The sequence below is a fragment of the Cervus elaphus genome, chromosome 33 (genome assembly GCF_910594005.1).
Source record: "Cervus elaphus chromosome 33, mCerEla1.1, whole genome shotgun sequence".
Lineage (NCBI taxonomy): Eukaryota > Metazoa > Chordata > Mammalia > Artiodactyla > Cervidae > Cervus > Cervus elaphus.
In genome coordinates this window covers 10,876,584-10,896,433 of record NC_057847.1, presented here as the reverse complement: position 1 = coordinate 10,896,433, position 19,850 = coordinate 10,876,584, and the positions used below count along the sequence as shown (strand labels likewise).

At 36.9% G+C, this 19,850-nt stretch overlaps 1 protein-coding gene across 3 annotated transcripts; it reads right to left on the bottom strand.

The window, feature by feature from the left end:
* Positions 1-8,478: 8,478 nt before the first annotated feature.
* On the bottom strand, positions 8,479-19,809 carry ORMDL1 (ORMDL sphingolipid biosynthesis regulator 1). Of its 3 annotated transcripts, none has more exons than XM_043894100.1 (4): positions 19,675-19,809; positions 17,938-18,118; positions 12,800-12,951; positions 8,479-10,029 (listed from the first exon to the last, which is right to left on the bottom strand). In XM_043894100.1, the coding sequence occupies exons 2-4, from the start codon at positions 18,109-18,111 to the stop codon at positions 9,894-9,896; spliced, it is 462 nt and encodes a 153-aa protein (XP_043750035.1). In that variant the 5' UTR covers positions 18,112-18,118; positions 19,675-19,809; the 3' UTR covers positions 8,479-9,893. The 3 variants fall into 3 exon arrangements, with proteins under 3 accessions (XP_043750035.1, XP_043750036.1, XP_043750037.1); XM_043894101.1 differs by lacking the exon at positions 19,675-19,809 and adding an exon at positions 19,235-19,458; XM_043894102.1 differs by having other exon boundaries at positions 9,897-10,029; positions 12,779-12,951.
* Between the last annotated feature and the right edge of the window lie 41 nt (positions 19,810-19,850).

Below are 19,850 nucleotides of genomic sequence, written 5' to 3'. Positions count from 1 at the left end.
CTATTCTTTAACCTCCTTCAGTCTTTTTTGTTTTTATTCGTAAGTGAACTTATTACCATTTGAATAGCTTTGTCCGAATCTATTCTTTCTTCTTCCCTGAGAGGCGTTAAGATTTTACCGCAAGGTCTTTATAAATTCAAGGCTGGACAGGGCTGGCACATATGTTTGTGCCTTTCTTGGTGTGAAGGTCTTGGTACGAGATAGGGAAAGTCACAGTTATGGTCTAGTGGCAGATATGTAATTCATAATTACCAGATATGAAACTTATGATTATCAGCACTCTACTAAGAATTTTGAAGGTAGAATTTAATGTTTATTAAAAAGTTCATTTATATATGACAATAATAAACATAATTAACAATAAAGTGGCGTGTACTGTGTGCTAGGCACTGTTGCAGATTTATTTAATCCTCATAACAACCCCATGAGGTAGTTACTGTCTTCATTTTACATATGAGACAACTGGGCAAGAGAGTCTGGGTGATTTGCAGATTACACAGCTAGTAAATGCAGAACTAGGATTAGAAGTCAGGCCATCAGCTCTGGAGTCTGTTCTCTTAACTGGTAGAAAATAGCTCATATTTTCCCTAGGATGCATTGTTGACCCAAAAAGAGGAAAAAAGAAAAATTAAGACCTAAAGGCTTTAATAATAATTAGTCATCCTGATTGCATATGATAGGCCAGGAATTACTTTTTCTTATACACTGGGATTTATTCTGAACATAAAATCGTTCACATCTGGTATTGTTTTTCTTGCAACTTGAATTACATTATCCCAATGCTCTCCTGTGTTGTCAAGAGTTATCCCTGCTATGTTTGGTTGTATCAATAGATACCTTATTTGGGCACTCCTTACCTGGGTACTCTTGGCTGCTGTTGAGTCTGAATGCTGCATTAGGTGAGGAGCAGAACTTAAGGACGTTCAGAAGGAATTTGGGGCTTCCCTGGTGGCTCAGTGGCTCCTCATCTCAATGCAAGAGATGCAGGTTCAATCCCTGGGTTGGGAAGATGCCCTGGAGAAGAAAATGGCCATCCACTCCAGTATTGTCTGAAAAACCCCGTGGAGAGAGGAGCCTGGTAGGCTCCAGTCCATGGGGTTGCAGAGTTGGACATGACTTAAGAGACTGAACAAAAACAGTAAGAATATGGGTAGTAGAAAGAATGGCATTTAGACCAGTCCTACATATTTGGCAAGTGAAGGTATAATTCTTCCATGTTCTTTATTACACTCGACAAGTTATTGGGGGAAAGAGATATATGCTTTCTGGGGCTTGTCTGAGCTTTCATGCAGATCACATCAGATGGTTTGAATGCCACACTCATGGGCAGTCTCAAGAAAACATGGCCTAACCACTGTAACTGCAACATGAATTGAGAGTTTGGAATTATAAGTATGTTCACGTTCTCTGCTGTTGCTTAGCTTGCCAATTGTAAACTTTTTATGTCATACTAAATTGGATTTTCACATATCACGTATTTATTGGGTTCTTTCCTTTTTCTAGGCAGTTTACTAGTTGTTAGGGGTAAAAGATAAAATATCCATTTTCTATTTTCAAGGAATGGAGTCTAATAATGTGTGTGCATGCTCAGTTGTGTCTGACTCTGAGACCCATGGACTGTAGCCTGCGAGGCTTCTCTATCCATGGAATTTTCCAGGTGAGAATACTGGAATGGGTTGCCATCTCGTACTCTAGCACATCTTCCAACCCAGGAATTGAACTGGCATCTCCTGCATTGGCAGGCAGATTCTTCACCACTGAGCTACCAGGGAAGCCCCATGAGTCTGATAATAGGCAATTACAATTCAGCATTATGGAAAATGTGCATTAAGAGAGGAGAGTCACTTGGGGAAGGGGACAGCTTGCCACAGATTTATCCACAGTTTAGCAGGGCCATAGTGTGCTTACTGGGTTTCAGCATCTGATTCTTTTTTAGGGTTGAAATCAGTTTATCAGGCCTAGAAGTAAGTGGACTCTGGAGTGCTGAGTCACACAATTTGCTAATAAACTTTATGTAAAAACCACAATACTCACGTGTTAAGAGAAATGATGAAGAGTCTAGGATAATTGAGCCTGCTGATCCTCACCTTTTCTGTGATCAAATTACAATGAAAGCCAGATCCAAATTAGAACCATATTGTTCGGCATGATGGAGTGGAAGCAACAGAAGTGAGTTTCGTGCTTTTAATGGCTAATATTTCAGGCTTGATGCACCCCTTTCCACTTGAGTACACACCTGTCTTATGTTCTTCATAGGTTGAATTGTGCTAAAAAAAAAGTCATTTGCCTTTCTCTTTTTTTAAGTTTCTTTGCTAACAAATATCTTTTTTGATGTGGAACATTCTTTGATCACAGCTTCCCTGGTGGCTCAGACAGGAGACAATAAGAGACACAGGTTCCATCTCTGGGTTGGAAGATTCCCTGGAGAAGGGCATGGCTACCCACTCCACTATTCTTGCCTGGAAAAACCCATGGACAGAGGAGCCTGGTAGGCTAGTTTAATGAGGTCTGTAGCAAAGAGTCAGACACAACTGAGCAACTAACACTTTCACTTTACATTCTTTAATTAACGGCAATACCATCCATCAGGCAGGTCTCATCTTTGGAACATATTTTATTTCATTTGCTGAACCATGATGCTTGTATCACAAATTTACTGTTTAAAAAATCATGTTAAAATGTTAGAAAAATCACCATTTTAACCATTTTTAGGTGTACAGTTCAGTGGCATGAAATACATTCACATTGTTGTGCAACTGTCGCTACCATCCATCTCCAAAACTCTTCCATGTTCCCCAGCTGAAACTATTCGTTAAACACTAATTCCTCATTTCCCTTTCTTCCCATCCCCTGGCAACCACCATTCTGTCTGTCTTTAGGACTTTGACTACTCTAGGTACCTCATATAAGTGGGATCACACAGTACTTGTCCTTTTGTAACTGGCATATTTTACTTAGCATTAATGTCAAGGTTCATCCAGTGTTGTAGCATGTCAGAATTTCCTTTTAAAGCTCAATAATATTCTATTATGTATATAAACCATATTTTGTTTACACATTCATCTGTCAAGGGACAGACACTTACCTACACCTTGTGACTACTGTGAACAGTGCTCCTATAAACAGGAGTTGTGCAAGTATCTTTTCACTTCTCTGCTTTCACTTCTTTAGAGTATATACCCTGAAGTGGAATTGCTGGATCATATGGAAATTCTGTTTAACTTTTTGAGAAACCAACATACTCAGATGATCTTATTTTTCAAGTGTGTGGAGTCTGTGTGTTTTGGCAGTAGATGGAGAGGGTGAATCTCTTTGTTGCTCCCCTAAACTCCCTGGGACCATTAAGTGCCGTGATAGAAGCACGGGTTTGGTACCTCAGAGGAGGGACACATTTCAAAGCAGGATCCCTGTATCAGGTTTCCATGTAGTAGTTGGTATACTGGTATTTTCCTGGGCAACAGCCAATGAATCATCTGGCTCTTCTGTTCTCATTTAGAAAACTATAAAGTGAATAAAATGATGCATGTTTATCTTCTTTATAATATGGTCAAAATAACACGTATGTTGCAAAATCTGTAACTTTTTAAAAAAAGTGTCAAAAAATCTGTAACTACCTGATGTGAAGTACCAACTCACTGGAAAAGACCCTGATGCTGGGAAAGATTGAGGGCAAGAGAAGGGAGTGGCAGAGGATGAGATACTTGGATGTCATCACCAACTCAATGGACATGAGTTTGAGCAAACTCTGGAGATAGTGAAGGACAGGGAAGCCTGGAGTGGAGTGCTGCAGTTCATGCGGTCACAGAGTTGGACAAGACCAAGTGACTGAATAACGTAACTGTAAATTCAGAAAATTTATATATTGTCATATTTTAAAGAGTTCATTCTAAGCATTGATGTTGTTCTTTCAATTCTTGAACTTGAGAATTATTTTTATTCATGTAATTATGCAGTTAAAGGTCACAGTAATAAAACTAGCTTACGTGCTAACTTGAGATTACATAGATCTTTAGAGCTACAGGTTGAGTCACTTTCATAAGCATTAGTTGTTTTATTAAAGGCTTGAATGAGTCAAAAAATAGAATATACTATTCTGAACATAAAATAAAATCCAAATATATTATTCACTATTTTAAATTATGAAATATTTTAATTATGAAAGTGTCAAAAATAATATAATCAACTTCTGTGAACAGAACACCCAATTTAAGAGCTAAAGTGTCACCCTTCAGTTGAGCTGTGTACTGTATACTCAAATATTCCGTATTCTAAGTTTGATGTTTATAATTCTTAGGTATTCATTTACTTGTAGCTGAACAAAAACTTTAACAAATTATTTATTTTTGGCTGTCCTGGTCTCCGTTGCTGCACAGGCTTTTTTCTAGCTGTGGTGCACAGACTCCTCATTGTGATGGCTTCTCTTGTTGTGGAGCAAAAGTTTAGTTGCCGTGTCGCATGTAGGATCTTACCAGATCAAGGATCGAACCTGTGTCTTCTGCATCAGCAGGTGGATTCTTTACCAATGAGTCACCAGGGGAGCCCTAAACAAACACTTTTAAACTCCCCATAACAAACTATCTGCTGAATCATTTTTAACTGGAACTAAAATTATGGAGTAATATAAAATCTGAGACATCTCACTACTTTTTGACATCAAGAAAAATGAGGGTGTTTATCTTTGTTATTCTCTTACATACCTTACTTCTCGACCCAGTGCTATTCCAAAATTACTTTTTTTTTTAACCTAGACCTGTCTTCCCAGTACTGAACTTGTTTACACTTCCAACATCAATATGTAATATCCATGTAACTGTTTTGGGAATTACACTTTTCTGTCCTGTTAGAAAGAATATCAAACTGCATTGGTCTATACTGGGTTGCTGCATTTGTCTTTTGCATGAGGGTATTTTGGAGTCATATTTACTAGTGATATATATTAATATAGGGCTTCCCTGGTGGTTCAGTGGTAAAGACCTTCCTGCCAATGCAGGAGATGTTGGTTTGATCCCTTAGTTAGGAAGATTCCCTGGAGGAGGAAATGGCAACCCACTCCAGTATTCTTGCTTGGGAAATTCCATGGACAGAGGGGCCTGTCAGGTTACAGTCCATGGGGCTGCAAAAAGTAGGACATGACTGAATGTGCGCACACACACACATGCACAGATTAATATACGAGACATAAGAGAAATATATTGCATGAGAAGATTCAGTATTAGCTAGACAAGATGAATCAACAGGTTAAAATCCAACAACATGGGGATCTATAGGAATATAGATAATAAATCCATTGAGTAAGTAAATGAAGGGAAAACCATCACCGAACAGCATTGTATGTTGGGACTGGAGATTTTAGTGACCATAAAGTGAATCAGTGATATGTGGCTCTCAAAACAACTAATATGCTTCTTTAAAAATAAAAAGTATCCAGAACAAGGGAAGTAGTACTGTTGGAGTGATATCACATCTGTAGTTACCTTAGTGTGATATATAATAAACTGCAACTTAGAGCAGAATTATCAGGACAGTGGGAGAAATTTGAAATTGTATCATAATAGAAAATGGTGAGAGCTCTGGTAGTATTTATTCACTGCTGTTGATAACAGTTTAAAAGTTAAATAGCTGAAAAGTTATGTAAAATAAGCATTAAATTTTGGCTAAATGTAAAACAGGTTATAAATTCCATTACAAAAATGCAGCCTTGTATTTTTCTAAGGACTGAACAGAGGCATAGTGGTCAATGAAATTTGAAGGTAAAGGGTGGGGTTGAATTACATAGCCTCTTATGGCAGAAAGTGAAGAGGAACTAAAAAGCCTGTTGATGAAAGTGGAAGAGGAGTGTGAAAAAGTTGGCTTAAAGCTCAACATTCAGAAAACTAAGATCATGGCATCTGGTCCCATCACTTCATGGTAAATAGATGGGGAAACAGTGGAAACAGTGGCAGACTTTATTTTTCTGGGCTCCAAAATCACTGCAGATGGTGATTGCAGCCATGAAATTAAAAGATGCTTACTCCTTGGAACAGAAGTTATGACCAACCTAGACAGCATATTAAAAAGCAGAGACATTACTTTGCCAACAAGGTCCATCTAGTCAAGGCTATGGTTTTTCCAGTGGTCATGTTTGGATGTGAGAGTTGGACTGTGAAGAAAGCTGAGCGCCAAAAAATTGATGCTTTTGAACTGTGGTATTGGGGAAGACTCTTGAGAGTCCCCTGAACTGCAAGGAGATCCAACCAGTCCATCCTAAAGGAGATCAGTCCTGGGTGTTCATTGGAAGGACTGATGCTGAAGCTGAAACTCCAATACTTTGGCCACCTCATGCGAAAAGTTGACTTATTGGAAAAGACCCTGATGCTGGGAGGGATTGGGGGCAGGAGGAGAAGGGGACGACAGAGGATGAGATGGTTGGATGGTATCACTGACTCGATGGACATGAGTTTGAGTAAACTCCAGGAGTTGGTGATGGACAGAGAGGCCTGGAGTGCTGCAATTCATGGGGTTGCAAAGAGTCAGACACGACTGAGCAACTGAACTGAACTGAAGGTCTTTTCCAACTCTTGGCATCATAGTTTTATAAGGCTAATTCACACAGATATTAGTTAAAGAGACAGCTATGCCCCTTAAGACCTTTCTAGTTTAACAGACAATAGTGACATAAACCTAACAAATACCATTCTGTGCTTAAAAACAAAAATAAAAGATGGGGCAAGTGAAAAGAATACAGGAGTTAACTTTGGAAGTTCCACTGGGAACTCCCATTGGTCAAAGCTGGAGGATTATTTGAGCAACAAATTAATAGTGTTATAATGGATTATAAACAAAGAATAAAGCATCCATGAGCTCATAATATAAATGACTGAATAAATAAATGGTAGAGAAGGGAAAAATCTTCCTTACAAAAGAATTCCAGTAAATACATGTAGAAGTAATGAGGGAAATAAAAAACTACCATTGGAACTCCAAAGTAATAACTGATGCAGTAAAGAGTCACCAATGCATGCTAAAATTAGTAGCATTTCTGAACTCAGACCTATTTAGAAATTGGTATTATGTGTCCTGACTTGAAATTAGGAGCAATTATAGCATAGCAATTGATTTTATTCCAAATAATAGTCATTATAGATTTTGTTTAAAAAAGTTTTATCTTACACTAAACTGTACAAATTTGTGAAATTAGGAACAGTTTTCATCTTTACCATTCAACCACTCACCTAAGTATTAAGGCTAAAAAATTATGAGTTATTTTAGTTCCCTTCCCCCTACTTACTTTCAGTGTATCAGTGTTTTGTGAATTGTACTTGCTGAGTGTATCCTGTATTTTACCACTTCTCACCACTGCATCAGCTAATTCCCTAGTCTGAGCTACCTCTTGCCTGTAGTAGCTTCCCAACTGTCCTTCCTGCTTCCCATTCCCTTACATTTTATTTCCAATATTAGCCAGTGACCTTCACATACACACACACACACACACACACCAACCACCACAAAAACCCCAGATCCCTTTCCTCTCCTGTGCAAAACTCTCTCATGGCTTTGTCAGGCTAAGAATAAAATCGACCTCTACCTACTTCTCTGAACTCATTTGCTCCCATTCTTATCCTTGTTGCTTATTACTCCTTTCCAGGCACAGTGACTATCCTTCAAACATACCACCTCCTTCCTGCCCCAGAGCCTTAGTACCTGTCATCACCAGTACTGGAAAGCCTCTTTCCCCAGATCTTTGTATTGCTTGCTCATTTACATCAGGAAAGACTCTGTCTAAATGTCGCATTAGTTAGGATCTTTATGGAAGACTTTTCTGAGGCAGGCTTCCCTGCCTTTTACTGGTTTGTTCCACGCACGCCCCCCCCCATGGCATTTATCACTATGTAAAATAATATGTATTTCTTTACTCATCTGTTCTCCAACTTGAATGTAAGCACATAGGGGAAAGGACCTGGTTTGTCTCGCTACAAACTGTATCCACAATACCTAAAATAATTCCTACAATGGAGTGGGCCTTCAAGTATCTATTTAATAAGTATCTTTTAACACACTGAAGGGCTAAAGTAGAGGAAACAACAGAAGGCCTATATTAGAGGCAGATTTCTGTCTCTGAAGTCTGTGGAAAAAAGTTTAAGCCTTTTGAGATAAACTTTAAAATGAAGAAAAATGAAAGAATACTTTTTAGCTGCCTTAATTTTACAAGGGCTTCCCTGGTGACTCAGATGGTAAAAAATCTGCCTGCAATGTGGGACACCCAGGTTTGATCCCTGGGTTGGGAAGATCCCCTGGAGAAGGGAATGGTTACCCACTCCAGTATTCTTGCCTGGAGAATTCCATGGAAAGAGGAACCTGATGGGCTATAGTCCACGGGGTTGCAAAAAGTCAGAGACCACTGAGCCACTTTCACTTTCAGTTTTACAAATTCAGTTGCTTAAAACGCAAAAAATTTAAGCATAACCTAATGACTGAATTTAGAAAGCTTTTGCAATAAACTTACACCAAAGAAGAATTTTATTAAAGTATAGATTACTGGTTATTTAAAAATACAAACATACAAAGGCATTATCATACAACTGATTTTCTAAACTCAACACTTTTAAAATACAAAACAATGATCATTACCCCTAAGAGTCAGTTTGAAACAAACTGACTTTTAAGTTGGTTTTATAATTCTTTTCACTCAATCTTGCTTACAAATGTTACTAGGTTTTTCAGTTTCATTCCATATCAGAACTTTTTTTGACATGTTTACTTCTCAAAGTAGTATATAGTTATTTCTTGGAATTAATATTAGCAGCTATAGAAAGCTTCTCTATGTGACAAAAATTCAATATGGTTTCTGCTTTGGAAATAGTTATTTCCAAATAACTATTTTGAGTTATCTACACTAAGACTCACATATTGAAAGGTAAAATATGAATGGGTAAATGATGGGGATTGAGAGCACGAGGACTAAGAAAAGATGATGTTATCTTTTACTGCAGACCTGCTTCAAGAAAACTCCATTATTTACTTTGATAGTATTACTAGAGAAGCAGTTTCTGCCAGATCACAGGTTGGCTAGGTAGTTGTCCATTTTAATTTTCTTTACTAAAGAATGGCAGACAGCAACAATTAAATTGCTCCACCAAATAAGCAGAGACTTTAAGTTACCATATACTTTAATTATGAAAAATAAATTGTTTTCTTAATTGGTTTAGCAGCCTTGTATCTGGAAAGGCAGCAAAACCCACTCTGTTCCAAAATTAGAAGGCCAGCTCAGAGGCTGCTTCTAAGATGCCTGACTATCTCCTATCATCAATCAGTCATGAAAGTGGACTTTCATGAACTCAGTAATAAATGTAAAAATAAACTCATTTATCAAACAATGTTGAGCCTGCAAAAGCAAAAAAGTTCATAAGGTAGGAATTGGTTTGTTTAAAACAAAGGATATATATCCTCTTATATAACACAAGAGGAATATGTATGGTAGTAAAAACAATTTATAATAAACCTGTAAAGAGATGATTCTGGTTTACATGTAAGTCGGCTTAAACTGACCACGACTGAATGATTGAAAATTTTCTTCTCCGAACATAATGCCCATTCATTATAAGCTAAGCCAGACTTAGTTTCTTATAAATCTCTATTTCCTTGGATTTATCGACTACACCCTTACTTTACAGCCATTTAACTTATAAGCTGGGCCTGCCCAGCCTGCCTATAAAGCCTCTCTTCAGAAAGATACAAGATGCATTAAACAGAGGCGTCTTCCTGTAAGAATCTGTACTTCAAAACAGCCTAGGAAGAACTAGCAACTGGCTTTCCAATGTAGCTACCTCTCATTTCACATTATGCAGTTTACTAACCACTCCTTCCTTACAGAAAACTCAGTAGCTGTAAAACTTTTTGTTCCATTTCAAAACATTTCAATACTTATTAATTCCAAAGATCCGAACACCATGTAGCTGTGGCATTTTGGGAATTAGCACACTCAGGAGAGAAGCTGTGTTTAGGATGAAGTGAGTTGTATCATACTTCGTATAGAAACTTGCCAGAAAATATCTGTAGAAACAAAAGTTAAGAATATATATATATAAAATATCTAAAAGTGAAAGTGCTTAGAAATCTTTAAATATTTAAAGGTGGGGAAAAGGCCACTGAAACATAAATACCTAAAAGTAGAACCATTTTTTTTGAGCACTAGAACAAGAGCAAACATTTTAGTTTGGGGGCCTAAATAAATTTTAATTGAGACTGAAACATTGGTTGAATTGAGGCATATATACACATTTTGCATTTTTGCAACTGTGTAAAATGTATTTAATGGAAGACAATTACTACTTAGCATCCTTTAAAGCAGAAGGCTTTCAAACTAGGGTTCTTATGCTTCTTGAAACTTCAAGTATAGTTTTGTATTAATGTGTATATATCTAAAGAGAAGATCCAGATTCAAAGCATCCATCATATTCTCAAATGGTTTATTGTGACCCACCAAAAGGTTAAAAGCCACTGCTGTAAAGCTGTGAAAAACAAGGTGTTAGAGCATTAGTACAATTTGTAATAGCATCTTCGCAAGCAAACAAATACTTATTGCCCTTTTGATGTTCTTTTCTCCATACTGTAGTTGAACAGGTATATAACCAGTATAATTGGCAGCTTGAAAGACATTACTGTAAGATTCCAGCGTTTTTCTATAACTGAACATCTGTGTGTATGTATTCAGGATATCCAATATCTGAGAATTTGTTTTAAGAAGCCTAAGTCACCTTTAAGACCATAAATCATCAATTCAGAATGCCCAAGTTTGACCCAAGGGTACATCAGAATGAAGACACATCAAGAAGCCACCAAAAGAGTATCCTAATATAAACAGGATGTAAAGACTGTAAAGAATAAAGCATTGTACTGTGCTTTATACAGAAGGCTGACTAGTTATACTCAAGATTTTTAACTATACAGAAGCTAGGCACACATAAGCCCCACATTATTCAAGGGTCAACTGTATTATAATGCAATCTTCAACATGTTATAGATGAGGACACTGAGACTTTCAAGAATATGGCTGAAAGTCAGATAGCTAGAGGGTAGTACAGCTAAAATACAAGTTTAGGGCTCTCTGAATAGCCATCATTCTTGTTATTGCATTATTCTTTGTTAGATCATACATATTTTTCTTTTGATATTATGTCAGGCTAAAATAATTAAAAACTTAAAAAATTTCCTCTTATGTGGAACAAAATCTACATAAGGTAAAAGAAATCTACTACTTTATGATTACTTCATTCTTTTCATTTGAAAATGCCTTCCCTATCCTAAACTTCAATGTAACATCTAACCTACCTTCAGTTTCATTTTAAGGGATTCTAATGCCTCAACTCAATAGACATGAGTTTGAGCAAATTCTGGTGAGGGACAGGGAAGCCTGATATGCTGCAGTCACGGGGTTACGAAGAGTTGGATGCAATTTGGCAACAGACCAACAACAACACCTCTAAGAAGTCTTTCCAGTTACTGCAGACCACACTGATTCTATAATGGATATGTAATTATATATATTCTTTGTGATTGGGTGAGTTATTGGGATATATGTGAAATATCTATTGTATGCAAGCAGCTGAGTGTAGAATTCAGAGCAGTCTATGCACTTATAAATTCTTTACAGAAATAAACAAAATAATAGAGAAATAATATAAAGTGGCATAAATAAGGGATATATAACTACTACTATGGAAGTTCAAAGCAGAGTATTTCACTGAAGGTTGGTTGCTAAGGAAAAGACCTCACTGAGATGGTCACAATTTAAATCTTGAAAGAAAAACAAGACAGATATATTAAGAAAGAAGAAAGCATTTCAGGTGGAAAAAATTACTTGAACTAAGGGATAGAAATAGGATTATACATAACATATTTAACAAATGCTGCTTAGAAGAGTGTGGCTAGGTGGGAGTTGGGTTAAGGTAAAATATTCACATAAAGGAAAAATAAAGTAGGAACCATTTTGTGGAGGATCCTGAATATCAGAAATTAGAAGGAAATCAGATACCAGATATAAGGTTAGATACTTTACAGATAGATATTATCTCATATATTTTTTACATCATCAGATTGAGTTAGGTACCGTTGGCTACAATTTTATTTATGAGCAAACCAAGCAGGCTGAGTGACAGCTACATGATTCAACCCAGGTCTGTCCTACAGTGAAAGCCTAACTTCTGTTTTCTCTAAACCATACTGTCTCTCCCAAGGAGTCTGAGCATTCAAATGTGGCAGGTAGTCAATGAAATTCATCTGATATCATCCAAATCTTTGTTGAGAGAGATTAATCTGATAGTGGACAAAAGAACAAGATTATGTGTTTAGTTTTCTTGCAAGCAGCTTAAGAAAATGAACTAGGGGACTTCCCTGGTGGTCCAGTGGCTAAGACTCCATGCTCCCAGTGCAGGGGACCTGGGTTCAATCCCTGGTCAGGGAACTAGATCCCACATGCCACAACTAAAGAGTTTGTATGCCGCAAGTAAAGACCTGGTGCAAATAAATAAATAAATATTAAAAAAAAAAAAAAAGAAAATGAACTAGAATATATTTGACTTGTACATTCTAGAATGTCTTGGCATAATGAGAAACATGTAATGTTGTCTCCATATATGTTTGACTGAAGTGAAAACTGGTTTTATCAGTTTGTTAAAAATTTTGCCTGTATTTTATATTCTCTATGAAGTAACTATTTATTGATAGATGTTTTCAACAAAATAATGTTTCTATTTCAAATTTAATAAAAGAATGGCTTTATCTCATCCAGACCTCCTCATACCTGAAAATTTCCACCACTTACAGAATTATTGGAGAAATTGTGAAAAACTTCCGTGAAGATGTAAACTGTACTCCATAGTCCAGTTGTTCCCAATGAGTTAGGAGCCTTGCTTTACCCTGGTCGGGAGTTTCAAAAGGTGTTCCTTTTACTGCATGCAAAAATACATACATCCCCTGAAAAACAAGCAAGGGGGTATAAAGTTAATATCAAATACAAAATGAGTATTTGTCATTAAGCATTTAAGATGGTCAGACTGACAGAGCATAATAAACTTAACAGCTCAAGTTTTAAGATTTCATATTATTGTGAAAGACTATGGCCGTTTCTTCATAGTAAAACTAAACTTCTGTGGGCTTATATGGAAATATTATTTGGTGAAAACCACTATAAGTCAACCAAAAGTAACCTGTTTTCATCTCTTATTAAACTGAAAATAAATGAAAAGTACCATTAGGGTAACTTTGCATCATTACATTTAGATTTTCTAATACATTTCCTATTAGGAAATAGGATTACCTTATCTCCAGTGTGTAGGAAAGTTTAGAGTGTTATCTTAGTAAGTCTGATGATACTTATATAATGATAAAAACATATAAATTGACAAATATAATAATAAACTGTATCAGGGAAAATTGTTTTGAAAATATTTAACATTAGTCTTTGTCTCAATAGTTCTTTTTCAAGATGGTTTAAACAAAGATGGTTTGATGTACTAGGTATAATGTTCAACACAATCTGCTTTTAAAATCACCACTGTAACTCAATAGTGTTTTTAGAAGGTAGTTTTTAAAAATCAAAGTAAAAAAAATTACTAAAAGCCATTCTGGCCAGTGATACGTTTAAGTATCTAATTTTGTGGTTAATTAGGAAAAAAAACAATGTATACTAGATTTGGTTTCCTGGAGATATCCACTTAGATTTATAGTTAACAGGATTACCATCTAAGGCACTGGTAACAGAATAAAGCACATATATTACTGTGGAACAGTTTTACCAATAAAGTCATGATGTGATATCATTTTTTTTTAACTTCAACTTTTAATAAATATATGGAAAAAATAGAAAACTTAGTGATTTGAAATTTTACATTATTAATAGGTTAATACAGCCCTTCTTTAAAGCTTAATCTACCTACTTCCTAGTTATTCCATTAGGCAGTTTAGAAGTTGTTTACCTGCGATAACACATAAGCAACAGAAGCATGGATTCATGTTCAACTGGATGTAAATCTACAAATGTTTAATAAGTGGCTAATATGTATAGAACACAGGACCTGTATACATATATGAAATTGAACAAGACATGTGCAACCCCTTAAAGTTCAATCTTCTGAGATGGTAAGGAAAAAAAAGATATGCATAAACAACTAGGACAGAAATTTCTGTCAAAGGTATAATGAAATACAGGAAATGCAAAGCAAAAGCCTTGATGGTACCTTGTCAACTACCTTATTCTTGAAGGCTCAGCTCAATGCTAATTCCTTAGTGAAGCCCTTCACATTAGCATTAATTAACCTCTTCCCTATGTGCATATATAGAATTTTATTGAAAATAGTTTTATTATAGCACAATACATTGTATTGAAGTTATTTATATAATGTTTGTTTTCCCATTAGTCTGAATACCTCAGGAACAGGGACTCATACAAAGCAACCATTAGATGTTAAGCCAAGATGACATTAAACCAAGGAATGTTTATTTTGTAAGCACAAGGAAATAATTTTCACATTGGTTTTAAAACAGAGTATGAAACAGAAATTCTATGCTTTCAAATTCTCAGGAGAATATGACCCCCAAAAGTTAAGAATCTCTGCTTTAGACCGTATATGTTATTGAAGAGAAAAAATAATTCTGTCATTATGTCCTTCAAACCACACGCACTCACCAGGGTCTAGAAGATAATATTCAAACAGTTTACTTTATGTATTCTTTTTAATGAAAAAAATCTTATCTAGCCATTTATCTTCTACTCCATTATTTTTATTAAATTTTTCTATAAAATTTTAGTGATGATTTATATACACATTAAAAGAATTAGGGAAATAAGTATGTAGCTCATGATTAGCCCTTAACAAATATTTCCTGACTCAAAGTGAAGAGAGTTTTCTTTCATTTTAAAAGCCAGGATAAGAACTTTGTTAAGTATTAAAACTTCTATGAGTGAACTGTAGCTCTAAGTAAAAACAACTGCTGTAGGTTTATAGTATATAGTTTATAAAGACAGAGGCCATGTTTTTTCTAACCATGGATAACAATTAGGTCTATTTTTCCATATTAAAAAGCGTGCACTGCATATTTCACACTTTTAATTGGTTTAATGTAGGTTAACATCAAAAGAAATTTACATTTGGCATCATGTAATCGCTACATTTATGGCTGGTTAGTCAGGTTTCTGTATGGAGGACTAAAAGTCGGAAGTTAACTTCCCAACATGTTCTCAATTACTCGTCCTTTGTCCATGGCCATATACTGTGTCTCAATCTCAGTCAACCAACTTGAAAACATGAAGTGAGCAGATGACTTCTAAAGTTCATTTAATACATGTGCCACTGGAGAAGGGAAAATTATGTGAGAACAGACAATTTATTCAGCAACATTTAAATAGGTCTTTAAAGATATAGGAGTTAAAAAATAGAAAAGAGATAAATTCCTAATTATAAAAGTAGGATAAACACATGAAAAAAGAATGCAGCATGGGAATTTTGTAGCTTCCAAGATTCCTAGATATCATAAAGGTGATACTTGAGAAGTTTGCCTGGACAAGCAGGAATCAGCCAGGCAGAGCAGGAAGGAGGGAGGGGTATTAAAATAGTGGAAGAAGAGCCTAAGTCAAAGCAGAAAGGTGAGAGATGATTTTCATTATTGTGAGATCATAGTTGTGTTTGGAGATGTGTTAAGATTGGGTCTCTTTCTTGCCTCTGTACTATTTTCAACTAGTTTTGTATGTCACACAAAGAACTTGGCATTTTACTATGAATGCAACAGAATCACTGAGAGACTTAACAGTATGTCTTGAACAAACATGAATTTTAAAAATATCACTCTGACAAACTTGAATGAAGGAAAGTAGAGTAAAGGAGCATCAAGGAAACCAAGTAGGAGTAAGCTACCTGAGGGGAAAAAAGGGCATGAATTACAGCAGCGTCATTAGGATCAAGCTGAAGACAGTAAAACAGGACAGGGCTTTGACTAAATGGCTGTGAAATATAAAGAAATAAAAGCTACCCTAAGACGAGTGTGACCATATGTACTAGTTTGCATGGGTAGTCCTGATTTATACTTATTCTCTTAAGGTTGTTATTACTAGAGGTCTCTTTTACTCTCAAAACTGTCTTGGTTTGGATGATACATTACATTAATCACTTTACCTTTGACATTCAGCTATGTGACTTGGCTTGCTGTACAGATAGTGGTGCCTTTAGATTAGGAACAAAGTCCAGGAACAGACTGTGGTGGGTGGCAAAGAATATATCAGGAGTGAGTGTAATTTATACTTGTTTGGCTTTAAGGTGCAAGGTGATCTGGCAGTATTAACATGGTCATCATCATTTAACATGTAGAAACTGAAAATACAGATAGATGAAGTAACCTAGGTAGAATATATATCATAAGAAGGGATGAAGAAGAAAATCTTGGTAACAGCAATACTCGAGAGGAAAAGAGAAGCAAGAGAAGTAGTAAAGGAGGGATCCAAAATATATCCAGGAAAAAGCAGTCCCATGGAAGTCAAAGGAAAAGAATTGCAATAAAAGGGATATGACTAGCATCAAATATTTCAGAGATCACTATTTAAAAATAGTGTTAAACATTCCTTTCAACATCTATCATATAAAATAAACTAATTGGACATTCATTTATTTCTACCACATCATCTTTGTCCTTCTCCAGTCAACTTCAAGGCTTCCCAGGTGGCTCAGTGGTAAAGAATCCACCTGCCAATGCAGGAGATGCAGGTTCAATCCCTGGGTCAGGAAGATCCCCTTGATTAGGAAATGGCAACCCACTCCAGTGTTCTTGCCTGGAAAACCCCATGGACAGAGGAGCCTGGTGGGCTACAGACCACCAAGTCACAAGAGCTGGACATGAATAAGCACGAACAGCCAACTTCATATACTTTCCAGAAGATTTAAAATAAATCATACTAATTAAAAAAAATCTATTTCTCCTACACTTTTCTGTTTTAAAGTTCTAAGTTTCTCATTTTGGGTATATTTAAAACAAATACAGAGTTAATCTGGATTCAATTAAAAGTCTCAAATAACTAGATTTCTCCCCTTGCATTCTACTTTAATAGTTGGTTAAAGACAAGAAAAGTCACTATCAGGTTTTTTATTTTTAAATAGTCAATTTCCAGAGCTGCCCAATATTGTCAGTATTCGGTATAACCTCTAGTACTTTGTAGAGCTATCATATAATACAAAAGAGCAATAGTTAACAGGAACAAGCTAAGGCACCATAAGTTTTTGAATAGTTTCAGACAGATTAAACTCAAAATGTCTATACTGAAACAGAAAAGTATATTTATACAATTTAGAAAGACTTAACAAGGATTTAAACCGAAGATGTTCATTAGATTCTAGTTAACCAAAAAACATACTTACTTCGATGCATTCTGGTTAATCAATATATTATAGTAGTCTGAGTTAAAGCATCTTGTAATTTTTGCTAAAATGACCTTTTTTTTTTTCAGATTCTATAAAACCAACAGGAGAAAAAAAAAAGATCTTACTTATAAAAAGGGTCCAATGTTTAAATATAAAGTGATAGAAAAATATCTTATTCCAGATAAGAATTCTTCAAAACTGTCATAGATACAAAAAAAATCACTGAACTGTACACTTTAAATGGGCGCATTTTATATAACTCAAATTGTTTAAAAACTGAGTCATGTGTTTTAATATAAAACTGTAAGCTTCTTAAAAAGTTGTTTAAATACACATAACATAAATGTACCATCTTAACCATTTTTAAGTGTACAGTTCTACAGTATTAAGTACATTCACAATGTTATACAACCATTACAACCATCCATCTCCATAACTTTTCATCTTACAAACCATTACCCGTTGAACAATAATTCCCCATTTTTTCCTTGCCCAGTCTCTGAAAAATCATTAAACCTTAAGGTTTTAAGTGTTTAGTATAAGGTGAAATTCTTACCAGATTATGTATAACATTTGTTAAAGTCCAAGCAACAGGAACACTGAAGAAGGGAATACTGAGTAAAACAATGTGAAGCAAGCCAACTCCCAATGCATATGTCAGCCACATACCACGGCTGTTCATTACACGGGTATTCGGGTTCACCTCGCTGTGGGCAACGCCAACATTCATGTTTGCGCTGCAGAAAAGCAATGAAATGAATCAACACTGATGTAACTGGAAACCCAAATAATCCTAATTTTGACATGACAAAATAAGTGTGTTACTGGGATTACTTTTTTTTTTCCCCTCATCGTTCTGAATAGAACAGACCCTCCAAAATATGCTACTTCCACCTGTCCAGGAGGTCAATAGTTCTTCACATCCGACTCTAAGGTAAGACAAACAAGACTTATTTTTATGCTTCTTGTTGAAAGTAATAAACAGTTAAAATTCCTTTCCTAAAGCTTGTCTTCAAGCATGTTGGTTTTACTAAATGAAGCCATGGGCAGGAAAACTCAAACTGAAAGAGAAAACCTACATTTTCTTATATCGAGAGCAAAGTGAAAACTCAGGAAGTTTACCAACAGAATATTAAAAAAAAAAAACAAAGTTAACCTAAACCAGTCTGTTCTGAGTAGCCAGACTCTTTCCTACACCTAACAATGTATCCATATAGTGGTCAGAGTTCAAATCGCTCCTTTAGGAACACTGAAAATGAGAGAACCATAACGAGGTGGAAATTTCACATGGTCAAAGGATAAGGTTTCTCTCTCAATCTTGTTATACAATTAGGTTAAAACAAGGAGTCTTTCTTCTGCACATTGTAATTCTGGTCACCGTCCCTAAAATACTGGTTTTTTCTCATTCCTTCCTCCCCCTCCCCTTTCTTTCTTTCTGAGATTGAGGGATGGGGGGGGGGGCAGTGCTACACTGTATTGGGAACAGCTCTGAGTAAAAAATATACAAACACTTTCCATTACAGAGTTAGCACTGAGAGAGGAAATTTCTCCTAACTCCATCCAACAAGTATTTCCAGAGTACAGTGGCCCTCTCCCTCCAAAAATCTATAGGCTTACGGTGATGAAAGTTGGTTACACTAAAAACATCAAGTCAGTCTCAAATTTAAACGTGTAAATATGTCTTCCAGTCTAAATATCCACCGCACATAATATATAATTTTTATATGCTATAAACTGTACTTAGAACATGCCACCACACAAGGTGCTTCCCCCACTTGCGACAGGATTTCTTTTTAAATGCTCGAAAGACTTTAAAATCTACATCTGAGGCGGAAGGCAAAGACTGATCCTACCCCAGGACAGAAAACCTTTCCAGGGAGTCCGCCGCGCCACTTCAGGACTGGCAAACAATGACTTCACAGAGCAAAGAACCCTCTCGGCGCTGCCCTCGCGGATGCAGGGAACCCAGCGACCACCCGCTACACAGCCAAGGGCAGCCTTCCCCAGCGGTCGGAGCTCCCGGGTAGTGGGAGCTCAGCAAATGCCGCTGTGCTATCGACAAACCGTCCCGACTCCCCACCGCTTTCTTCTCGGAGCTGCACATCCCGTCAGAGCCGGGACGCGACGACGGGGATCTGGGGAGCAAGTCGTGGGGGCCACTTGGCTCGCATCGCCAGCAGGGCGCCGCGGATGGAGCCAAAGTCCACCTTTCCCCTCAAGTCGAGCGCCTGCCAGCAGCTCCCCACGGCACCAGGGAGCAGCACAGCCCCTGCGGCCGTTCGTGGCCACTCACCCGCCGCCCCACTCCCGGCAGCCGGACAGAAGCAGTACCAGCGCCGCGGAGGCGAAGGCGGCGTCTCCTCAGGCCGGATGCGAGTAGTCAGCCTCAGCGCCGCGCAGCGCGGCGCGGCTGGCGGAAGCTCTCCTTGCGGAAAGCGCTGCCCGGGGATTGGCTGAGGGCGGCGCCAA